The 22,877-nt window shown below is 47.6% G+C and overlaps 2 protein-coding genes across 3 annotated transcripts; both read left to right on the top strand.

Annotated features, from left to right (window-relative positions):
* Positions 1 to 6,116: 6,116 nt before the first annotated feature.
* On the top strand, positions 6,117 to 14,601 carry LOC144934354 (lysosomal thioesterase PPT2-like). The gene is made up of 8 exons (XM_078860039.1): positions 6,117 to 6,422; positions 8,513 to 8,666; positions 8,985 to 9,080; positions 9,253 to 9,357; positions 9,973 to 10,056; positions 11,819 to 11,903; positions 13,408 to 13,462; positions 14,103 to 14,601. The coding sequence occupies exons 1-8, from the start codon at positions 6,219 to 6,221 to the stop codon at positions 14,244 to 14,246; spliced, it is 927 nt and encodes a 308-aa protein (XP_078716165.1). The 5' UTR covers positions 6,117 to 6,218; the 3' UTR covers positions 14,247 to 14,601.
* A 1,791-nt stretch (positions 14,602 to 16,392) lies between these two features.
* On the top strand, positions 16,393 to 21,667 carry GATAD1 (GATA zinc finger domain containing 1). Of its 2 annotated transcripts, none has more exons than XM_078860648.1 (5): positions 16,393 to 17,030; positions 18,302 to 18,379; positions 19,123 to 19,182; positions 19,644 to 19,824; positions 20,046 to 21,667. In XM_078860648.1, exons 1-5 carry the CDS (start codon positions 16,824 to 16,826, stop codon positions 20,222 to 20,224), a joined length of 705 nt encoding a protein of 234 aa, XP_078716774.1. In that variant the 5' UTR covers positions 16,393 to 16,823; the 3' UTR covers positions 20,225 to 21,667. The 2 variants fall into 2 exon arrangements, with proteins under 2 accessions (XP_078716774.1, XP_078716773.1); XM_078860647.1 differs by having other exon boundaries at positions 16,394 to 17,030; positions 18,302 to 18,427.
* Positions 21,668 to 22,877: the final 1,210 nt, after the last annotated feature.

Genomic DNA, 22,877 nt, shown 5'->3' with positions numbered 1-22,877 from the left:
AGCAGCAGCCCTACCACGTGACGCGGCCCTTCGCCCCGCCCCCACCCGCCCTCTCTGCCACGATTCGATTCGTGCGTGTATCCCTTGTGGGGATGGATCCGATTCCATAATCGATATCTCGCTTGCAAGAGCAGTTTAAAGGTTTTTATAGATAAAAGGTTAAATGATGGACAATGTCTCCTTCAGTACGCCCGTGTGTCGATATAAACACACAAGTATTCTGTACACAACTAGTGGGCTCCACGACCCTGCGGGAGTGAATAATGTCAGCAGAATTGATTCAGTTGCAAGCACCGGTTTCAACACGCGGAGTCTCATCATGCAGCAGTCAGGGTTGGAAGAATGAATGCTCAAGTGCCAGACGTTACATTTCACGTCTGACCATACTTCACCACGCTGGTCAATGTTGGCTGCTGAAGGCAGTAGCGCATAGGTCGGATCATAGCAGTGCAGTACAACCATGTACCTCACTGCACTGCTCTCCTGCCCATCCATCTGTAAATGCAGTCCACGTGGATTGTATGACTGCCGGCCGTCTGGATTGCTATATGTAGTATTTCTATAAATAAACGAGTGTCTATTAGCAGACATTCTTACTCTTTGGTTTTTTCGGTAAAGTCACGTAGGTATAAAATAAAATAAATAAAAATCCAGTCACGTAGGTATAAAATAAATAAAAAAATTTTTACACGTAGGTATAAAATAAAATAACATTATTAAAATACATGTATTTTCTACCTACGTGACTTTACCGAAAGAACCAAGGAGCATGGATCCCTGCAGTCACGAAAACTTCAAATCTGGATATCAGACATTCTGTTTGTGTGGCAAAACCGCTCACCGCGTTTAACCGTGGGGTTCTCCTGTTCCCCATGCGGTCCCCAGTCCTGCATGTTGTTACACAACATCACGACTTTAACCGCTCTAATGACTTTAACCGCCCTAATGAGGAACACAGTCATCTCGGGGAGCGGTGCTCTTCAATTTCACTGCACGGCGCTCACTTTGGAGCTTCCTCGATGTTCGCAGCACGTGGAACCAATAAGCCGCTGTGGGCCCTTCATCCAGCAGTGGGTTGATCATGGCTGATGGAGAGGATGATCCACACGGCACAACGAAATGGGTTAGAGAGTGGTTCTGGTCACCCACTCCCTCGCGTGCCGTGCGGCCTTATTAGGAGCTCGTTAACAGCACTTGTCCCAGAATTCTGCTGAGGCTATATGGGGGATATTTGTATTTGTGCAGCTGCAACATTAATAGTTGACTGGTAAAATGTCCTTCAATTTTAATCTCGCAACTCAAATCCGTCTGAGGAGTTTCCGTGGAGTACCGTGACGCCTCTTCCTGCTTCGTGGCAGTTGCGATGCTCCTGCAAGGTGATACCTCGGGCTATGATGAACATTGACAACAAAAACAGCAATAATCAGGCGCCTTCGAGAACGACACTCTCAAGGAAATAGCAACACTGATGTGGGAACCAAGGATGCAGTGGCGGCCACCGGGTTCAAGGGACAAGCAACAATAAATACAAACCAAACAGCCACTTCGCATTACGCAAAAACCATCAGCAGTTGCTGTAGAATTGAATTAAGATTTTTTTTTGCCTTAAAAGGTCACCATGAAAATAAATTTGAGCAAATGTTACCGACTGACAGCAGCAGTGCAACAGTGATAGACCGATCTAAAGCTTTCGTGACTGCTTTCGTGAGAATTTTGTTATGTTTTATTTTGTATTATTTTATGATTTCTCTTCTACGTGACTTTACCGAAAGAACCAAGAATATAGTGATAGACCGGTTCGAATCTTTCGTGACTGCAGGAATTACTCTTTGGTTCTTTCTGTTTTGTTGGCCGACTCTCTGTGTTGTATTGCATTATATTTCCAAGTTTACTATGTTTGCTTTTTTATTCTTATGTACCTGGTGATGGTTGCTTGTGTTACAATCGAAACGTCGTATTATATTATTATTTAATTACATTTCTTTCGACGTGACTTTACCGAAAGAACCAATGAGTGATAGACCGGTTTCGTGCTTATTACAGCTCATCAGCACCGGTTTGAGACTCATGCTTTCCTGGCTAAACAAGCGTAGTCGTAGTCGTGATAATAAATCAGACCAGCCGCCACCGCCACCGCAAATATGTTAACAGAAGTCCCTTGCTCCACACACACTCTGGGTCTCTCCGTGCGTGGGGGCTTGAGAGAAGTCTCCGGTCTTTGTAATGTGCACATTTCATTGGCGAAAATTTGCGTAAGAAAGAACCTTAACAACGAGTTGTTGATTTCGAGAACCCTCTACAAAATCCAAGATTTGAATCACAACGCCTCTGCTTACACAAAAATAAGTACAGTAAATAGGCAAGTAATTGTCGTAAACAGTTTTTGTTCAATTCCTGAGCTCATGAGATGAGTTGATGTGTGTTGTTAAGCTGGTGTTTACATGTCGCGTGATAGTCAATTAACTGTTGGTAAACAACACTTACTCCGCATGTTTAAGTTCGTTTTTGTGCAGTGGAATGTTTCGTTATATTTATTCTATTATATTGAATGTATTATTTTGCGGAGTTTACATTTAACATTTAATTGTATTCGATTTTTTCTCTCACAAACTCAGTTTTTAATATAAATGTTCATGTGTACAGACACTTTGTAGTGTTTACACTGTTTAGCTTGCACGATGCGAATCCTCACAGCCAGTATCCCATCCAAGTACTATCCAGGCTGCAAGCTGCTTAGCTTCTGAGATCCAATGAGATCGGACGCATTATGGGCGATTTCAATTGGTCACATGCTAAAAATAAACGCTTCTTGACATGGTATCGTTTGACGTTGATCGTGGTGGTTATGTGAGTTGGGCCAGGACATATTTCTTTCCCCGGTCCACCCCTGATAGTTTCTCTCATAATGGCACGTCGGTGTGATGATATGCACTCTCTTTCTGAAGAGTCTGAAGATGCGCTCCGTATATTATAACAATATTGGCCTTATTACTGTTACCGAGAGAATTTGGGATATTTCCATATAACGATAAATAATAATGATGGGCCTTTGTCAATCTACTTCTGGGTGAAGACCTCCCCATGCCATGTTGGGTCATGGCGGGTTTTGGACCATGCCTCACCACATGAGCCAACTTTGCGGGGGGTGGTGAAAGGGCTGAGCCTCGCATCGGTTCAAACATCACTCGCAACTGCCGTTCGCCATGGCCAGGAATAGATTTTCAGGTAGTTGGACTCATTGTGTCACGCGCTAGTGGACATCTGTGAAAAATAGCTTCATAGCTCAACAGATTCCTCCAGTAAAAAAATAAAAAATTCTGATTCCGAATCACGATGTGACCACTCCACCCCATCTGAGTAAACAATGCATGGAAAAGTCAAAGTCATTGTGAAATGCCGTTTTTCATTGTAGAACAACAGTTATTGACGTGGCAGTGTGCAATCAGCCGTCATGAGCAAAAATAGACTGAATTGTGGAAGTTGCACAAGTTCAACGAGGCTTGTTGGCCCGCTCCGAGCTGCAGGGAAGCGGCTTGCCTGCTGCCTGCTGCGGATTGCCTGCTGCCTGCTTCCTGACTGCGGATTGCCTGCTGCCTGCTGCCTGACTGTGGCTTGCCTGCTGCGGCTTGCCTGCTGCATGCCGCCTGACTGCGGCTTGCCTGCTGCCTGCTGCGGCTTGCCTGCTGCCTGCTGCCTGACTGCGGCTTTCCTGCTGCCTGCTGCCTGACTGTGGCTTCACGCAATCTGCGCACAAGCGGGAAGAGAAATCTGAAGCTCGGACAAAAGGGGAAAGACGCTCCGACCACAGTGACATTTGCCTTTTTTCGTGAAAAATAAAACACACGAATGAGCAGTGGACAATGAGAGGTGTTACTCTAACGACGTGTCTCATTAGGAACCAAAAATGATAGAGATACAGAGTGGTCCAGATGTCTTGTGACCCCAATTCATTCTCTTAAACGTAATATATTTTAAAAGTATGGTTCATTTTAAACATAAATTCACGTGCAATGAAAAACTTTTTGGGGTTATAAACTTTGGTTCTTTCGGTAAAGTCTATTTTGGGGTTAATTAATTGTGGGTCACAAGACATCTGGACCGCCCTTACGTAGTGAGTTTAATGGCTGTGACGACTGCAGTGATGATGATGATGTGCAGCTTGCACACACGTTCGTCAAACGGGTACACATCCTTGTGAGAGCGTGGAGATGGGTTTTCAGTATTTCAGGACAAGAAAGAAATCCAAGATAAAATGTGACAGAAGTTAACACAAATGCGTGTAATACACAATAATATGGTTTAAGTCTAACAAAGTTGCAGAACAGCATGGATCGACGTCTTGTTGGTCCTAAGTGGCGTGGTCTATCGAGAGGCGTCACAAGAATCGTGACACATCACGACGTAAGACGTTGCTTGGAGTAAAATCGATACAATTCAAAACACAGCACAACTTATTCTCACACGCTTTGATGAACTAAACAATGGATTACATGTAAGATCAATTAATGAGTTACACATTTGTAGATTTAATTCAATTGAGTTGAAATCGACCGTACGCCGGCGTTCAATTCAACTGCGGCACGTGCACACCCACCCCGTGCACAGGGCTCGACACCCACCCCGTGCACAGGGCTCGACACCCACCCCGTGCACACGTGGGGGCGGCTGGAGCCTGCGACACAAGCTCGTCCCTCGCCTCCCTCGCCGGCTTCTCAATGGACACGGGGAAAGCTCCATCCAGCAGCGGATGGAGCATGGCTGATAAAGATAATGATTTTATAGTAATAATAATAGTATCGTGCTGTGTACGCCACCACACACAACACCCACGTACATACACAATGACACTGCTATATTGTTTGCTTACTTATAGCATAGTTTTAAGTATCTTGAACGTTTTTCGCACCGGACCATTGGGCCGCCGTTCTCCCACAAGCATTGAACTATGTTGACTCGATTTGGTGCCTGGCTAGCCTATAAACGGTGGAAAAAATCCTACAACGATAGTATCTCAGATTCAATTAGAATAGTTTTGTTTGATTATTATATGTTCATGGCAGGGAACATTTCTCTGTTTTTTTATCATTGCTACAAACTAACATTTTGGCACAAAACATTTCACATTCAAGTTCATACGCCAGAAAAAAACGATGTTTAATGAACGTGATAAACTTTCTCAAATCTTCCCCCGTTCTTAGCTGTTTTTGCCAACAGCCTTCATCACAATCATAGCTCGTGTCGGCTTCGTGTAAAGTGACAGTAAAACACGAGCGAAGAGTAAAATAAGATGTTTAAAAAATTTAACAAAATCTGTTTTGTACGCTGTCAAACACTGCTCAATCTTTTCGTCGACACTACTTTGCGCTCGTCATACTAATGAACACTGAGAAGGCGCCTTTCACAAGAGAAGGAACAGGGCGGCAAAGTAATTGCCAGAGAAGAACAACGCGAATTAGAGGCAAATATAACTTAAACAGATCGGTGTGGTTAGTAGGCAGCTAAATATATTAGCACTGGTGGAGAGCCTGGACTCGAACGGCACCACCAGGAGGGAGTTCCACACCTGGGGTGGGGGGTCACCGTAGTAAAGCTCCCGATCACCCCAAGAACGCATCCGAGATCGAGGTATGCACAGAAAGGGAGTATCGGCCGATCATAGACACCACAAGAGGTACACAGCAATAGAGACACATCCGTGGTTGGTCGTTATGGTCCATCAGCATGTAATATCCAGCTACAGACCAAATGTAATGAGACGCATTTTTCGCGTGCTCCAGTTGACAGTCTGGTTCTAATCACGGGCAGCTGAAACTCACCAGACCCGGCACCGGGATGTCAGCCAGGACGCCGGCTCCACGACCTTCTGACCGTCGAGCTGTCTGATTCTTGACACGTTTATGTTGATTAATCGAATCACATGTGAACGCGATCATGACAACATGTGCGCGATTGTCGAGAGATTCGCCGCCGCGAGCGTTTCCTGGTCATGTGGCCTAAAATTATGGCTAAACATTGTAGACTGGAAAGTTCCAATCTCAATTTCACCCTCATTAAGACGCGGCAGCAACATCCGAGAAAGAATCTCCCCACCCCGCCCTGCTCACATACCACAGCAGCAGCAAACGAGTTCCTCTCCGGCAGGGTATAAATTCCAGCAGCCAACTCCAAGTCCTCAATGCACGGTCAGCTTCTCTGAGCTGTCCTGTTTGTTTCGGTGAATGCGATTCAGTGCACGCTGTTGTGCCACCATGAAGTCTAAATCCATGGCCATGTTCTCCGGCAGTAAGTTCGTCGTGAGTGTGACACTGTTTGGCCTAAGTGCCTTTGTCGCCGCTACTGCTGCATACAAACCGATCGTCATCGTTCACGGCTTGTTCGGCAAACCGTGCAACTTCCTCGTGATGGCACGAAGAATCGAGCAGGTGAGAGAGCGCGTCCCTCTGGGCACGGCGGTCCACTCCGCTGCTCCATCATCACCTTGGGCGCAGTTGAGATGACATTTTCAGAGGATATATCTGTAAACTTTTTTTACGATGTGTTTTTATTTGTACGTGATGTATATGTATGATTATATTTAGTATGCACTGTGGTTTGTGTTATCAGGCGTGATGCGCTACGCGTTCAATAACCTCAACGTGGTTCCCGAATCACAACCTTCTCAATAATGCAGCCTTACTGACGCGTGTGAAGAGTGTTTCTACTGACGCGTGTGAAGAGTGTTTCTACTGTCCAGTGTTTCTACTGTCGAGTGTGAAGTGTGTTTCTACTGACGCGTGTGAAGAGTGTTTCTACTGACGAGTGTGAAGAGTGTTTCTACTGACGAGTGTGAGGAGTGTTTCTACTGACGAGTGTGAAGAGTGTTTCTACTGACGAGTGTGAGGAGTGTTTCTACTGACGAGTGTGAAGAGTGTTTCTACTGACGAATGTGAAGAGTGTTTCTACCAGAGGTGGGACAAAGTCATTGTTATGCAAGTCCAAGTCGAGTCGCAAGTCATCAAATTCATGACTCGAGTCTGACTCGAGTCCAAGTCACATGACTCGAGTCCACATCTCATAGGTGGGACAAAGTCATTGTTATGCAAGTCCAAGTCGAGTCGCAAGTCATCAAATTCATGACTCGAGTCTGACTCGAGTCCAAGTCACATGACTCGAGTCCACACCTCTGGTTTCTACTGACGCGTGTGAAGAGTGTTTCTACTGTCGAGTGTGAAGAGTGTTTCTACTGACGAGTGTTTCTACTGACGAGTGTGAAGAGTGTTTCTACTGACGAGTGTGAGGAGTGTTTCTACTGACGCGTGTGAAGAGTGTTTCTACTGACGAGTGTGAGGAGTGTTTCTACTGACGAGTGTGAAGAGTGTTTCTACTGACGAGTGTGAAGAGTGTTTCTACTGACGAGTGTGAAGAGTGTTTCTACTGACGAGTGTGAGGAGTGTTTCTACTGACGAGTGTGAAGAGTGTTTCTACTGACGAGTTTGAGGAGTGTTTCTACTGACGAGTGTGAAGAGTGTTTCTACTGACGAGTGTGAGGAGTGTTTCTACTGACGAGTGTGAAGAGTGTTTCTACTGACGAGTGTGAAGAGTGTTTCTACTGACGAGTGTGAGGAGTGTTTCTACTGAGGAGTGTGAAGAGTGTTTCTACTGACGAGTGTGAAGAGTGTTTCTACTGACGAGTGTTTCTACTGACGAGTGTGAGGAGTGTTTCTACTGACGAGTGTGAGGAGTGTTTCTACTGACGAGTGTTTCTACTGACGAGTGTGAAGAGTGTTTCTACTGACGAGTGTGAGGAGTGTTTCTACTGACGATTGTGAAGAGTGTTTCTTTTGACGAGTGTGAAGAGTGTTTCTACTGACGAGTGTTTCTACTGACGAGTGTGAAGAGTGTTTCTACTGACGAGTGTGAAGAGTGTTTCTACTGACGAGTGTGAAGAGTGTTTCTACTGACGAGTGTGTGGAGTGTTTCTACTGACGAGTGTTTCTACTGTCGAGTGTGAAGAGTGTTTTTCCTTGTTAGGATGTGGCGGTCCACTTTTGCCGATTGCTGAGCGAACACGTGGCAAGGTCGCACTCATTCCACGCGAAGTGCTTGTCACGAATTCACCGCAGCACCTTGCTGGTGTCGTCACGGAGCATAAACCATCACGCACACTGCGGCCATCCTCGCTGCTGCTTTTGGCTGGAAATCGAACAAAGCCGGTCACTGCATCGCGTGGCGCTTTCAGATGCGCTTCTGTGGCCGTCTGGAACGCTCTTGCTCCCGATATTAGGATGTCACTGGAGCTATGCATTTTAAAATCTAGATTGAAATCTAATATATTTAGAACCGTATTTGTGTTTGTTTGTTGTCCTTCCCCCGCGCTTCCGATGAGCACGATTGGCTGCGTACGATGCGAGACACAAACATCTGCACACGTGCACCGACGTTGAAGCTGTGAAGCGGCGGGTTCCCTTCAACTGTTATCAACGCGCATCAGTGACGAGTCGCGTGCCTTGTCCGACGGTTCGTGTGGGGCCAGGCGCACCCGGGCACGGAGGTGTCGACCATAAGCCTTTACGACGGCTACAGGAGCCTGGCCCCCATGTGGGATCAGGCGCGGGGCCTCATCCACAAGATGCAGCCCATCATGAGCCGCGCTCCCCAGGGTGTGCATCTCCTCTGCTACTCACAAGGTGCTCACCACGCCATCTGCACATGATGAGACAGGATGACGTTTAAAGTTAAACGACGTCGTGATGTGAGAGGATGCGATGCCCCTCCACGCGTTGTCTGTGATGGAGTGAAGGTGACGTCTCTCGCCCCGTCTCTGTATTTAGTTCGCGACTCTTTTGCAAAGACATCACCTCGAGATGTTCAGCCCAGGTCATTCTGACGCACCAGACGATGCGCCGTGGCTGGCCGTCAGCGAAGGTTGCTGGGTTTAGTGAGAGTGAGAGGGGAGCTACTCCTGTGGACGTGACGCCGATGGTTTCCCACCCTCGCCCGACCAGGAGGCCTGCTGTGTCGCGCGGCGCTGTCTCTGCTGTCTCTTCACAACGTGGACACCTTCATCTCGCTCGCGTCCCCGCAGATGGGACAGTACGGAGGTAAATGTGTCAGAGGCGCGTCGATTCCTCGCCGGGGTCACCGTGCGGGGTCACTGCCGGGGTCACCGTGCGGGGTTCACCGACGCAAACGCGACGGCTCGGAGTGCCACCACCGTCCTCATCTGCGTCTCTCTCTCTCTCTCCCCAAACACGCCATCTCTCTCCTCTGCAGTTCCAGCTTTGTTCCAGAAGGCCTTGCCGATGGCCAGGACGCACGTCCACAACATCTGCTACAACGGCCTTGGGCAGCGCCTCTCCATATGCAACTACTGGAACGGTGAGCCGGCCACGCGCACGTGGCCCTCTCCGTGCGGTGGCGACGCGCGTGGGATTCTCACGCCTATGTCGTGGTTGCTGACGCCTTGTGAGTTACCTACTGGCAGGTGTGTAACCATTCATCAATTAGAATCGATTATTATGCTCACGTTGACGTGCATCAGACTGAGCATCAGCTGACTTGTTTTTATCTTATTCCTGCAAGAAGAATATGGATAGCAGAGACAAGACGGACATCAGTGAGACTGCAAACAAGACAACACAAACACGACAACACAAACAAGACAACACAAACACGACAACACAAACAAGACAAACAAGACAACACAAACACGACAACACAAACAAGACAACACAAACAAGACAACACAAACAAGACAACACAAACAAGACAGTTGGTACAGCTAAAACAGTCGAGACAAGACGGCACAAACAATGCATAAACAAAGTAAATATATTTTAATCTCAAGTCAGAATTCACGAGACCCCGTGCTGGGAGGGGATCATCACCGGCATATCGACTGAGCACTTGACGGATTACGCGTCTGATTATTGAAAGCGACTGACGGTATGTTCAACTTGTAGGTGTGAGTTGCAATTGTTTAATTGTGTCCAGATCCTCTTCATCAAGAGAAATTTGAGACGAACAGCAAGTTCCTGGCAGTTATCAACAACCAGACGCACAGCCCTCACGCTGACGGTATGACGTCACTGTTCACTGAAACACTTTCCTGCAACATCATACATCCTAGTTGAGCCAGATATCCGTACAATGTGTTTCATTCAATCTTTGGCATCGTGCAAGTGTAAACAGCAGTAATGTAATCATCTTGGATATCACATTTATTCCAAAATCGAATTAACGCAATATGTACTTTACTGCTTTGGAACAAGTTTGTATTAAGATTGTATCAGAGAAATGGCAATTTGGTTAAATACGGCACCATAAACTTCCCCTGTTATGCAACCAATAGTTGTGATTGCCACTCGCTGGATAGCAGAAGCACAGACGTGTGGAGGAATTGAGACTGGTTATGAAAGGGAGACAGTTGTGCGCGTATACATCACGAATGCCATCTGCCACGGCCTTCCTCCTCACTTGCTGATGGGAATTCTACGAAAACTCTCTGCGTTTCATAACTTCCGAGTTCGAGATGAGCTCCAACTCAGATTTTACAATGCAAGATATTAGTATCCCTAACATATTTATATAGTTACACAATTAAAAATTGGAAATCGTATTTTTTGAAGCTGTTAATTTTAAAATAAATAATGTTACAAGAATTTTTTTAAATCAAAATATGTATGTTTACACAATAATTATTAATGGATGTGTGTATATACTTAGACGTTACACAAACTGCAAGATATACTGCGATGATGGATTGGTGGGAATAGAGATAAAATAAACAGACATGCGTCTGTTTTAGCACATTATGATTATATAATATTTTACTCCCATAAATCTTTGCAAACCTCGGAATCCGTCTTTCCCTGCTGCTCTTTGTTGAAGCCGCACGACCACCCCTGGACTGTTTACAATTCTGAGTCTCACCAGCAGAGCGCGTCCTGTTAAACAGATGCTGCCAGGTGCCTGGTACAACTGCCACAACATTGCTTCACAGACCCCATAGGCTGCTGGACGATTATATAACCTTACATGGACATGCAGTACAGAGACCACATGTTCTCTGCATGTTCTCTACATGTTCTCTACATGTTCTCTACATATATGTTTCCAGCACATTGATAACCCAAGCGAATGTACCACACTTATATTCAACTTTCGTATTCAAATTTCTTATCGTTACTGTGGTCAACGTGATCTGTTTTTTTTCTTGCATTCCACATATTGACCTTGCTTTATCTGCAAAAATATAGATAACTCGCCTTTTGCCCGTCCAAGGATGGGTGTATTGCAGTAAATCTGAGACTTGCAAGTGAAAAGCAGACCGCGACGTGATATTCATTGCATCCATTCGTGTGCAATTTGTAAGGGCGCGGTGACACATACTTATTTCATGTGAAGGTTATAATCCCTCGTTCATCAAGACGTCCTTTTTACTTCGATGTCTGGTCGACATGGAGTGACGTCACGCGCGGGACACACAGACATTATTGGCTCATCATAGCAGTATATAGTGACTTAAAACTTTACGTGACTTTACCGAAAGAACCAATAATATATTAGTAAATAGGTCGAGGTGAAATGATACAAGGCCTGGTACTGAAACCTCCCTGTCGTCTGTATCATCTGGGGTAAGAGGCAATGCGAACAGTCCCGCAGGGTGGTGCAGCCCTGATGGCAGGCTGGGCTGGCATCGCAAATGGCCAATACCGCATTGGGAGGGAAGGTCTCAATCGGTTTGAGAAATTCGTTTCAAATGTCGCACAAACACGACTCCAAGTGTTTGCATCAACAAAAGATTAATGTTCGCGTTTGACACGTGTGGACCCTGCAGCGTGGAAGAGAAATTTCCTGCGCATCAACAACCTGGTGATGGTCGGGGGACCTGGCGAGGATGTGGTGATGCCGTGGCAGTCCAGGTGAGGGCCCCAGTGGGGGTCGTGGTGGTGGTGGGGTTGGTGGTGGTGGTGGTGGTGAGGGTAGTGAGGGCCCTGGTGGGGTTAGTGGTGAGGGTGGTGGGGTTGTGGGGGTGGTGGGGTTCGTGGTGGTGGGGGTGGTAGTGGTAAGGGTGGTGAGGGTGGTGAGGGCCCAGGTGGGGGTCGTGGTGGTGGGGGTGGTGGTGGTGGGGTGGTGAGGGTGGGGTTGGTGGAGGTGGGGTTGGTGGTGGTGGTGGTGAGGGCCCTGGTGGGGTTAGTGGTGGTGGGGGTGGTGAGGGTGGTGGGGTTGTGGGGGTGGTGGGGTTCGTGGTGGTGGGGGTGGTGGTGATGGTGGTGGTGAGGGTGGTGAGGGCCCTGTTAGGGTTAGTGGTGGTGGTGGGGGTGGTGGAGGTGGGGTTGGTGGTGGTGGTGGAGGTTGTGGTGGTGGGGTTGGTGGTGGTGAAGGTTGTGGGGTTGGTGGTGGTGGAGGTTGTGGGGTTGGTGGTGGTGGAGGTTGTGGGGGTGGTGGAGGTTGTGGGGGTGGGGTTGGTGGTAGTGGAGGTTGTGGGGGTGGGATTGGTGGTGGTGGAGGTTTTGGAGGTTGTGGGGGTGGTGAGGGTGGTGGAGAATGTGGAATTGGTGGTGGTGGGGGTTGTGGGGTTGGTGGTGGTGGAGGTTGTGGGGGTGGTGGAGGTTGTAAGGGTGGTGGAGGTTGTGGGGGTGGTGGAGGTTGTGGTGGTGGTGGAGGTTGTGGGGGTGGTGGAGGTTGTGGGGGTGGTGGAGGTTGTGGGGGTGGTGGAGGTTGTGGGGGTGGTGGTGCCCGGACTCTGCACAGCTCGACGCAAACTGCACTACTGGGAGGGTTCGGTCCAAGACTAAATCCCGACCGAACGTGCGAATGAACACTGATAAAAGTGGGGGTTATTTCACGTGTGGTGTACTAATGTGCAAAAGTGACCTAACAGTTGCACTGTCTCTTGGATAATTCCACATCACTTGCAATGACAACATTATTCAATGCATGTTTGTGCTCTTATTTAAATGGTGCTTGCCTTTGATGATGATGAAGTCCTCGTCCTGACGAGAAATGTTTTACACATGAGTGACCAACGATGCGATCTGAGTGAGGGAAAAAACACAAACATCGCCTTCGCGACCAATATTATCCATGATAGAGGTGTTTTGGGTTAGATCACGTACATGTAAATGTGTCGTTAAACTCGCCACCACCCAACACAGCCAATTAGTAAGGGTTTGTCACGTAAACGAATTCGATACGAGTACAGCACACCGGTGTGTTGGAGAATAAACCCACAATATATTTATAGTACGAATTTTCGCCAGTAACTACCATCATATTTGAGATTTAAAAAAATATATAAATTCAACTGAATAAGTGTGTGTATTTTAATGTGGCTAACGCCGTGTGTGAAGGTTATCGTTTCGGTAAGTGTTCACCATCTTGTTGAATGAGGCAACCTTTCTTTTCTGTTCAATATATCCACAGTTTCTTTGAGACGTATGACGAACATCTGGGGATCTTGGGCATGACAGCGCAGGAGGTATCGTCTGTTGCATTGTTATCCACAGCGTTTCATTTCCACTCTATGCAACAAAGCAACAGTGAATATTAATTACAGTAGCATAAAATGCCGCCACAGTTGTATGCACAATGTAAACATTGCACTGCATCTAATAATTATTAAAATATTTTAATTAACTGCTAAAGTGAATGGTGTTGTTTTTACGGAAACATTTTATTTATGAAGAACATTTTTAAAAAGCTTTGCCATTTCCCAGAAGGGACCAATAGAACTTACCACAGCCAGGACGGAGTTTACCCTCTTGCCAAAGTGAGTTTACAATGATCTGGCTTCGGTGTACAGAACAATGCCCAATGAAATATAGAATGTCCACACATGTCAATGTTGACCATTCCTGGACAAGTTTGGACACCCGTTGGACTTCCAGATTCACACAAAAATACATTGTGAAGCACTTACATCCATAACGATGCTACTATCGCCCTTCCTGGCGTCTTACACATTTCACACAAGTACTTTTAACAATGTTGCAGGGATGAAAAACACTGCTGTGTGTATATTTTGATATATCCTGAGTTTTACGAGTTTAAAATGCCCATCGTACCCCACTGCGTTGTGATTGGACGTGCGCGCGTGTGTGTGCGCGTGAAATCTCTAGGTGTATACCCAGGACTCGTTTGGACTGCGCACTTTGGATGAAGCTGGGAATCTCACCAAGTGTGTCGTGCCATACGTGCGCCACTTGCAGTTTCCCTTTGATCGCTACACGTTCGAGAAGTGCATCTTGCAATGGCTCACATAAGGCACGCTCCGTCACATAACCCAAGCACATATAGCTATGCTTAATGTTTTAACTGAATGCAATGTAACAAAGCAGACATTTATATTTTTGCAGAAATTTTAATTTACGTAACATTTTGCACATGACTAACAAGAATTATTGTAGTTAAATGTTCAATTATTAGTCATTACATGTATTCACTAATCAGGACACACGGTGTTTAACATTTTCATTAAATGCTATTAATCTGGCTATTGTGTCGGCCATATTTCCAATATTTGTATCGATATAAATCTTGGTAAAACAATTGAATACAGTATTAATAATGTTGTTATGCTTATTGTCTGGAAATTTGTAAAAGTATTTTTTTATTTGCACAAATAAAAAAATAAAAACCTGTTTAAATCCAAGTCCCCAGTGTTAAGCGCATTGTAATTGGTGGAACACAAGTAGCGTGTGTGTCAAATACGCCGAGTCTCCCAGTGGCGATGTTCACTCACTTCACCAGATACACTTGGACTGCCGACTCAACGGGTAGCTCAGCGGTAAAGACATCGGCTCAGCAAAACAAAAGGTTGTGAGTTCAAATCCTGGTTGGGGATTGACTTGGCTCATGAGTAATCGTTTTTGGGGTCATTGTACTCCTAAAATGAGCACAACTTTGTCGGAAAATCAATATTGTTTATCCTGGGGATAGGCTCGCTGCTGCGGTAGGAATGCAGAATTTCAACTCCCGGCTCGCGACTGTAAAGAGATGAGCACCTCCTCAAACTCACTTAAGGAAATCGCGCAGACCTTTATTTCGTGACCTGGGATCTGACTCGGGTCACCAGCATCGTCGAACAGCGATTGACCCACCATGCCACACTTTCCTGGACTGCAGGGGTAAGTGGAGTTAGCGACCTACCACGACCACGGAGTTGCCACACGCCCGCAGCACAGCGTGCTTGAGGCAGGCGTTGGTGGATCACAGAGTGTATCGTGGACTGTCAGACTCAAACACGCGTTGGAGTGAAAGGTGACCACGAAATGGCAGAACAGAAAATGGACACTTGAATCGAAGTGCGCAGCCCTTGAGAAGTGGCCCTCACTAACATATGACAATTGTTTACATTCTTGAACCAATTTTAGATTTAAAGCTTTCGTGACTGCAGGGATTCATATTCTTGGTTCTTTGGGTAAAGTCACGTAGAAGGGAAATAATAAAATCATAAAAATATAAAACTAAAAAATTCTCACGTGTGAAATCCACACCTGATGATGATTGCTTGTGTTGCAGTCGAAACGTAGTGAGAATTGTATTGTTTTATATTTTTATTATTTTATTATTTCTCTTCTACGTGACTTTACCGAAAGAACAAAGCATATTCTTGAACCAATTAAGGCTTCGCGGGTCTGACTGGAGGATATTTCTCACAGCTGTGGCCGTGCCTGGCTACAGAATCCGAACTCTTAAGTTTTTTTCGGTAAAGTCACGTAGGTAAAAAATAAAAGAATAATATAAATAAAATAATTATAATAATAAATAAATTAAATCACCTTTTTATTTAAACATTTTTACCTACGTGACTTTACCGAAAAAACCTAAGAGTATGAATCCTTGCAGTCACGAAAGCTTCAAATCTAGAATGACAGAATCCGTGTCGGATTCACCCTCTCCACGATTCAATCAGTAACGATTCCTCGTCACGATTTAAAAAATAAACTCCAATCTGTTTGGCTCCATGTGCGTGCTGTGGTGGGAATGATTGACTCAGATTAAATAGATTTCGACCGTTATGGTTCTATTCTATTGACAAGGAGGCATAATCCACGCTGGTGGCCACAAACAGGAGGCTTATTAACCGATGAAACAACACCGCATGTACACGCGGAATCGCCATAAGGTTCAATTATCGATTCGGAAATGTGCGATCCCAATCTACTCTCTGACGGTAATAAAATTGGTTACGCAGACTCTGCACGCTTCTTTCGCATAGATCTGTCCCTCCACATAAATGCAGTTATGCTTTACACATCCCATCAGCAACACGGCCTTCTTAAGAGCATTATTTCACCAGCTTTGGATCCGGGTCGAGGATGGATGGGATCGATCTGTTCGATGGCTTTAAGCACGGGATTGAGCTGGGGGTTGATCACGGAATCGAAATCGCTCTTTCTAAAACAGATTCCTGTTCCGCCGCTCCGCGTGGGGGGGGGCGCACGCAGCGTGTCGGGGTCGGAGACGCCAGTCGATTTCTATAAACACGCACACAGCGACACAGCAACAATAACAACAACAATCACAACAGCAGCAGCAGCAGCGCCAAGACAGCAACACGACAGAGATACAGGCGGTAGCAGCAGCAGCGTCAGGCGAGTCCGAGGCGGTGCAGGGAGAGAGGCGGAGAGCGCGCGACTCGCGGGGCCGGCGGGACGCGGCGAGTCGCGCCCGGGACCCTTCAGTGGAGGGCCTCTGGCTCAGTGGGGGGAGGAGCCTCTGGCTCAGTGAGGGGAGGGGCCTCTGGCTCAGTGGGTGGAGGGGGCTCAGTGAGGGGAGGGGCTCTGGCTCAGTGGGTTGGTGGAGGGCCTCTGGCTCAGTGAGTGAGTGTAGGGGCCATGCCGCTGGGCCTGAAGCCGAGCTGCAGTGCGTGCGGGGTGTGCGCCTCCCCGATGTGGCGCCGCGGCCTCCAGGGCGAGGTTCTGTGCCAGGGCTGCACCAGCCGCCCCGCGCCGGGGCCCCCCGCGTCTCCAGGGCCCCCCAGAACCAACGGGGGCGGTGGAGGAGGAGGAGGCGGCGGCGGCGGCGGTGGAGGAGGGCGCCAGGTGAGTCGCAGCGCAGCGGCGTGCAGGACGTGCCCCCCCCCCGTGCCCGCCCCCCCTGCCCCCCCCTGCCCCCCCCCTGCCCCCCCCCTGCCCCCCCCCCTGCCCCCCCCTGCCCCCCCCCTGCCCCCCCCCCCCGTGCCCGCCCCCCCTGCCCCCCCCCGTGCCCGCCCCCCCTGCCCCCCCCGTGCCCGCCCCCTTCTGCCCCCCCCGTGCCCGTCCCCTTCTGCCCCCCCCCGTGCCTGCCCCCCTCTGCCCCCCCCCGTGCCCGCCCCCCTCTGCCCCCCCCCGTGCCCGCCCCCCTTTGCCCCCCCCCGTGCCCGCCCCCCTCTGCCCCCCCCCGTGCCCGCCCCCTCTGCCCCCCCCCGTGCCCGCCCCCCTCTGCCCCCCCCCCGTGCCCGCCCCCCTCTGCCCCACCCCCGCCCCCCACGGTCTCTCTTCGTAGCCCGAAGCCCAGACCCCCTCCCCCCCAGTTGCCTCGCCTCGACTGCAGGGTGTCTGTACAGTGCCTTGTCTGTACAGTGTCTGTACAGTGCCTCGTCTCGTCTGTACAGTGTCACGTCTGTACAGTGTACAGTGCCTCGTCTCGTCTGTACAGTGTCTGTACAGTCCCTGTGCAGTGTCTCGTCTCGACTGCATGGTGTCTGTACAGTGTTTGTACAGTGTCTGTACAGTGCCTTGTCTTGACTGCTTTCACCAGGACCCCTCTCGTGCATTGCGTCTCCCGTCATTTACGCTGCCTCAAAACATCAACATACACAGTATACACAATGTACATACACAAGAGATACACGATATACACGATATACACACTATACACGATATACACTATACACAAGGTCAACGTTGCAGGCAATGGCACGGCCTCTGGAAGTCCCTTTGATTATATCTGACTCAGCCACAGAGATGGCAGATGCAAAAGACGAAGATGCCCCGTGTAGCCTGTAACAGACTGTAGGGGCAAGTGCTGTTAGCGAGCACCTATGAAGGCCGGCACGACACACGAGGGGGTGGGTGGCCAACACCACGCCCGGCCGCCTTTGTCTCCCTAGTGGTGATGTTTACACACCGCACCAGGTACTCATTTGAGGCTGAGTCGACCTAGGGCAGGCCCATAACCGGTTCAGATAATCGTTACTGGTGTTGGCCGTGAGCGGGAATCGAACTGGGGTTGCCGGGTTCATAGCGCAGAGCGCTAACTGCTGCACCACTGCTCCCCACTAATGGCAAATGCACACACACTGTGTTGTTGTTGTTGGTTGATGTGTCTGCAGGGAAGAGCGGAGACTCATCGGCGCTCGGCCCGTCTCAGGAACACGAAGGCCAAGTCGCAGCCAGTGGCCGAGAAAAAGGTGTTTGCCAAGGGCAAGGGCAGACGCCACATCTTCAAACTCAAGCATGTACGCGCCCTTGCCGTGTCTGCTCCATCCCCCGTGCTCTGGAGACAACGCCGTGCATCCATGCGGTGTTGTGTACAGACTCCATCATCCTGAGTAAAATAGATACTTGAGTTTGTCATTTTGAAAACTGGCGCAAATGTGTTTAACGGGTTGCGATTAAAGCCCATCGTCCGGAAAGCAGTCGCATTTTAAAATCTAACACGGATGGTCTGACTACCACGTTCTTTCACCTATCCTTGCACATCATTGTAACATAACGTTTGTGATATTTACGTCACTGGTAATGCACTTTTATTAAACACAGCTGAGGTGGCATTGAGAAAGAATCTGGTATGACAATTGTTCTGCTCTGACCTTGTGAAATCATATGATCAACTGTGTGATCAACCAATGACACCTTTACATTTTTCACTAGGAACTCTCATTGATATTCTATGCAGAATGATCTTACTTCTCAAGTCATTGTACATCAAGCTAAAGTTTTGAGAAATGTATATTCATATGTTTTTAGTGTATTTTTATAATCAAGTTTTCCCTTGAAAATACTAAGCTCAATGGACCGCGTTTCCCGAACTGCCGTGGAGTGGAGGAGTGATTACTCCTCCGCCACGTGTTCACTGCAGAGAGCGCGAGCAACAACTTGAAACGATGAGAGTGATGCAGAGTATTTGACATGTGACTTCACTTTGTTTCAGCCTCTGCGTGCATCGGAAGCCGTGTCCACCGTTGTCACAAGTGATTCTATTTTCCATGAGGTGAGATTAAACACCGAGAGATTGTGGTTGAATATTTTCTTGCTCTTGGGTTTTCCAGGCGCTTGGGGATGTACAATCAAACACTTAAAGATCCTCTTGTATTGATTGGTGGGTGCGGGGAGTGGTTTTCAAACCAACGTTTAACATTTTCTCTGAGTGAGAAACTTATCCAACATGAAAGTGAGTAAGTGCTGGAATCAAGAGTACTAATAAATACACGTAAATGGCGATTTCTAGACATTAAAAGGTGCCATCTTTTGCTGTTTAGAATAATAACATGGCCCCAATATTTACGATATTGAGTAATTGGTCTAAAACATGACCATGTGCGTTATCTAGCATAGCCTAAGGCCTTGAACAGTAGTTGGTCGCAACCTGCCCAGAGGAGATTTGTAGCAGACAAGTGACTTGAACCGCCGTGGCAGAGCAATCCCTTCCTCGCCCTCCGTGCCGTGCCGCAGGGAGTTTACTACCAAGTTGGAGACGTGGTCTCTGTGCTGGATGAAGACGGAAGCCTCTACTACGCTCAACTTCGCGGCTTCCTGCAGGACCAGTACTGCGAGAAGAGCGCCGTCATCACGTGGTTGCTGCCCACGCAGGAAAGCCCGCGGGGCTGCTTCGACCCTGCAACCTACATCCTGGGTGAGGGCGCCACACGTGCGTACTTGCACCTGTCAAGTACGCACGGTGGCCACCCATCCTTGCACTATCCAGGCTCAATTCTGCTTCAGAGATCCGTGGGGACTGGTGGTCTTCCATATGATTTGATCACAGGGTATCGCAGCATAGTCGTACACAATTTGTGCATTTTTTAAATGATCGTCGTGTGAATTACAACTCGTGCACTCGCCATCTCCCATCAGGACCGGAGGAGGAGCTGCCGAGGAAGATGGAGTACTTTGAGTTTGTGTGCCACGCGCCCTCCGAGTACTTCAAGTGCATGTCGTCTCCATTCCCCACGGTGCCCATCCGCCCGGAGAGGGGCTTCGTGTGGACCAACCTGGGTGTGGTGCCCAGCAACGCTGCCGGCTCGGCCAAGTGACTGCCTGCCTGCAGAGTCAACGTGAACTCTCCTCCAGCCTGGCCACTGGACATTTTCGCTGATTTCGAATGATTGGCAGGACTGTATTGGCAGTGGTGCACACACCTTTGTAAAAAAGAAAAACCTCCGTTATTCACACTGGTTTTATGAGAGAAATGTATGTTTGTATGTATGTATGTTTCACTTCTTTTACACCGTACATAGCCAACCGTGCTAATCGGAGGTGCGAAATGTATACCGTGCTACTGCCTGGATTTTCGCAGTTGTGCCATGTGGGTCTCCAATGCGTTTTTGGGTTGTACCGCATGCCGTTGGGAACGATATCTGATGGTTCGCTGCACATGCTGGGAGCTCCTTCAGGAACTGAAGAAACGAACATTCTGCAAACTTGGTACAACCAAAAAACACGTCAAAGAGCTGTACTTATTGTGGGCTACGATATTGGGAAGTGACTGCTTCAAATACTTGTGCCCTCTGCTCTGGAAAAGGGCCTTTGTTTGGGGTGACAGCACTGATTCATGTTCTTATTTTGTACAGTAGTGTTATTGATGAGTTACATATATATGATGCACATATACTGGTCATTGGATTATTAATATTGTACAGGTAATGAGAATAGTAATTTGTTTAATAGAGTGCCCTTTCCCTCGGGCATCTCGGAGCGTTTAATACGTGATGAGTGTATTTACATCACGTTTCATCTCAAGCATTTGAAAGGGCATCCCCAGTAGCAGCTGTCCCAGTCGGTTCAAGGTGACTCAGCACCTGGCCTAAATTAATATATACTCTGAAGATTGTTGTAATCCCAATTAAGTAATTCGCAGGTAATATTCCGAATTTTGTAAATTTCCGCCATGATGTCAATGACCTGCTCATATCGAATAACGTCCACTGTGAATAAGACGGCACGCATTGTATGCTTGATAAACCATAGTAATAACTAGGGCTGCTGCTGGGTTCTTATTGCGAACCTCTGGAACAAGTGGCAAAATGCACAAACTCTGGGCCACCATACTCCACCCTGCATACCTTGATCAAAACAGATGTGCTCTTGTAATCTGAAAACTTTTTACGTACATCAGCCTCTTGGCTTTCCAGCCCAATATTATGAAGCAGAATTTGTTGAAGCAAGAAACCTCTGGGCCGGCTTCAACTTGGGTGTCATCAGCAGGGTCGATCTTGTTGTAAACGCATGCTGCTGGATTACCAGATGTTATGGGTGAGAGCACTCTGGCTTGAGCAAGGGAGTGGTGCAGATGACTCGCTGAGTGCACCGCAGTGTTTATAGAGAATATGGGGTGAAGATAAGGCACAGCTGTGGTTTGTTCTGTGTTTATAAAGAATTGCATAATAAAGTGATATTTGCGGAAACGAATCATGTTTAACCGATGTACAATGCAGTGCAACTGATATATTTTACACTGCAATAGTATTATGGATTAAAACAAGTTTTGGTATGCCTTGTGTGCTTGCAGTGAAGTGATACTTGAGGTTTTATTTGGTGCTCGTATTGCAGAGTCATCTTAGCAGCGGTGCTGTGTATCCGGCAACGAGAGCTCTGACAATGAGAGCTGCCCTCCGCTCGCTTTGACTGAACTGGGCAGCACGTGCAGTGCTGGTGGCGAGCGGCGGAGTGGACTAAAGGACGGAGGTTGTGGAGGTGGTGGTTTATGCAATGCGGCAGTTTGGTTCCATCCCAGCTGACTGGAGAAGGCCCTTGTGGTCTTATAATAACATGGAGAATGGGAACGAGCGTGACTGAGACACGGGGCCAAGCGCGGCAACACTTAAAAGCCAGGCGGTCGAGGTTGGGGCTTTAAGTGTCTCTTTAAAGTTGGTGTATATTGAATGCTGCTGTGAATGTATGGCGGGATGACATTCCAGACGGAGGGGGCCTGCCACAGAGGATCGACGCCTGGCGATGAGGGGCCTCGTCTGTGGCACAGCGAGGTGTTCTGCCGTGTGCTGTCGTGCAAGGGGGTGGGAGCGGTGATCTCACACAAAATAAAGTTCGCAATACAATGTTGGTAGTGAAAGCATACGTATTAACCCAGACAATATTTCATAATCTCGTGACAGTTGAAATCAATATTTGCAGTTCATTCGTAAATATATTGGTAGAATTGCTTCAGCACGAGGTTAAGAAACCCTGATTAGTACTGCCCACAGTAAACAATGTTCCATAATAATGTTCGACACAATGTCAAACGCCTAAATAGATCATTATGAGACTATAACCACTCGTTGCAGTAGCGCATCACGACAACTTATTTACATTACCACAGATAATGTGTAAAAGTAGGTTTTATGTCCTGACTTAAAGCTTTCGTGACTGCAGGAATGCATATTATTTGGGTCTTTCGGTAAAGTCACGTAGATAGGTTCAAAGAAAATTACAAAAATAAAAAAACTACGACTTTTCGATCGCGACACAAGCGGTCGTCATCAGGCTGGAACGTAGTTTTTGCATTTTCTTTGAACCTATATACGTGGCTTTACCGAAATACCCCAAAAATATAGGTTTTATGCTCTAAACTTGCAATTATGGAATGTCTAAACATAATTTTTGTAACAATGGAAATAAGACAAATTTAGAGATATTGACAGATTTGTTGATTTCCTTCGAGGACAATCGCGAACGGTGGACGTCGTC

The sequence above is a fragment of the Lampetra fluviatilis genome, chromosome 10 (assembly GCF_964198595.1).
Source record: "Lampetra fluviatilis chromosome 10, kcLamFluv1.1, whole genome shotgun sequence".
NCBI classification, from domain to species: Eukaryota; Metazoa; Chordata; class Hyperoartia; order Petromyzontiformes; family Petromyzontidae; genus Lampetra; species Lampetra fluviatilis.
This window is presented reverse-complemented; position numbering and strand designations above follow the sequence as displayed.

Bases quoted from the DNA above. Each gene is read 5' to 3' on its own strand.
- LOC144934354 (XM_078860039.1), top strand. From the start codon at position 6,219: ATGCGATTCAGTGCACGCTGTTGTGCCACCATGAAGTCTAAATCCATG. The intron at 10,057-11,818 runs GTATGACGTCAC...TGGACCCTGCAG, and splicing joins GCACAGCCCTCACGCTGACG to CGTGGAAGAGAAATTTCCTG. The intron at 13,463-14,102 runs GTATCGTCTGTT...TGAAATCTCTAG, and splicing joins TGGGCATGACAGCGCAGGAG to GTGTATACCCAGGACTCGTT.
- GATAD1 (XM_078860647.1), top strand. From the start codon at position 16,824: ATGCCGCTGGGCCTGAAGCCGAGCTGCAGTGCGTGCGGGGTGTGCGCC. The intron at 18,428-19,122 runs GTACGCGCCCTT...ACTTTGTTTCAG, and splicing joins ACATCTTCAAACTCAAGCAT to CCTCTGCGTGCATCGGAAGC. The intron at 19,825-20,045 runs GTGAGGGCGCCA...ATCTCCCATCAG, and splicing joins CCCTGCAACCTACATCCTGG to GACCGGAGGAGGAGCTGCCG.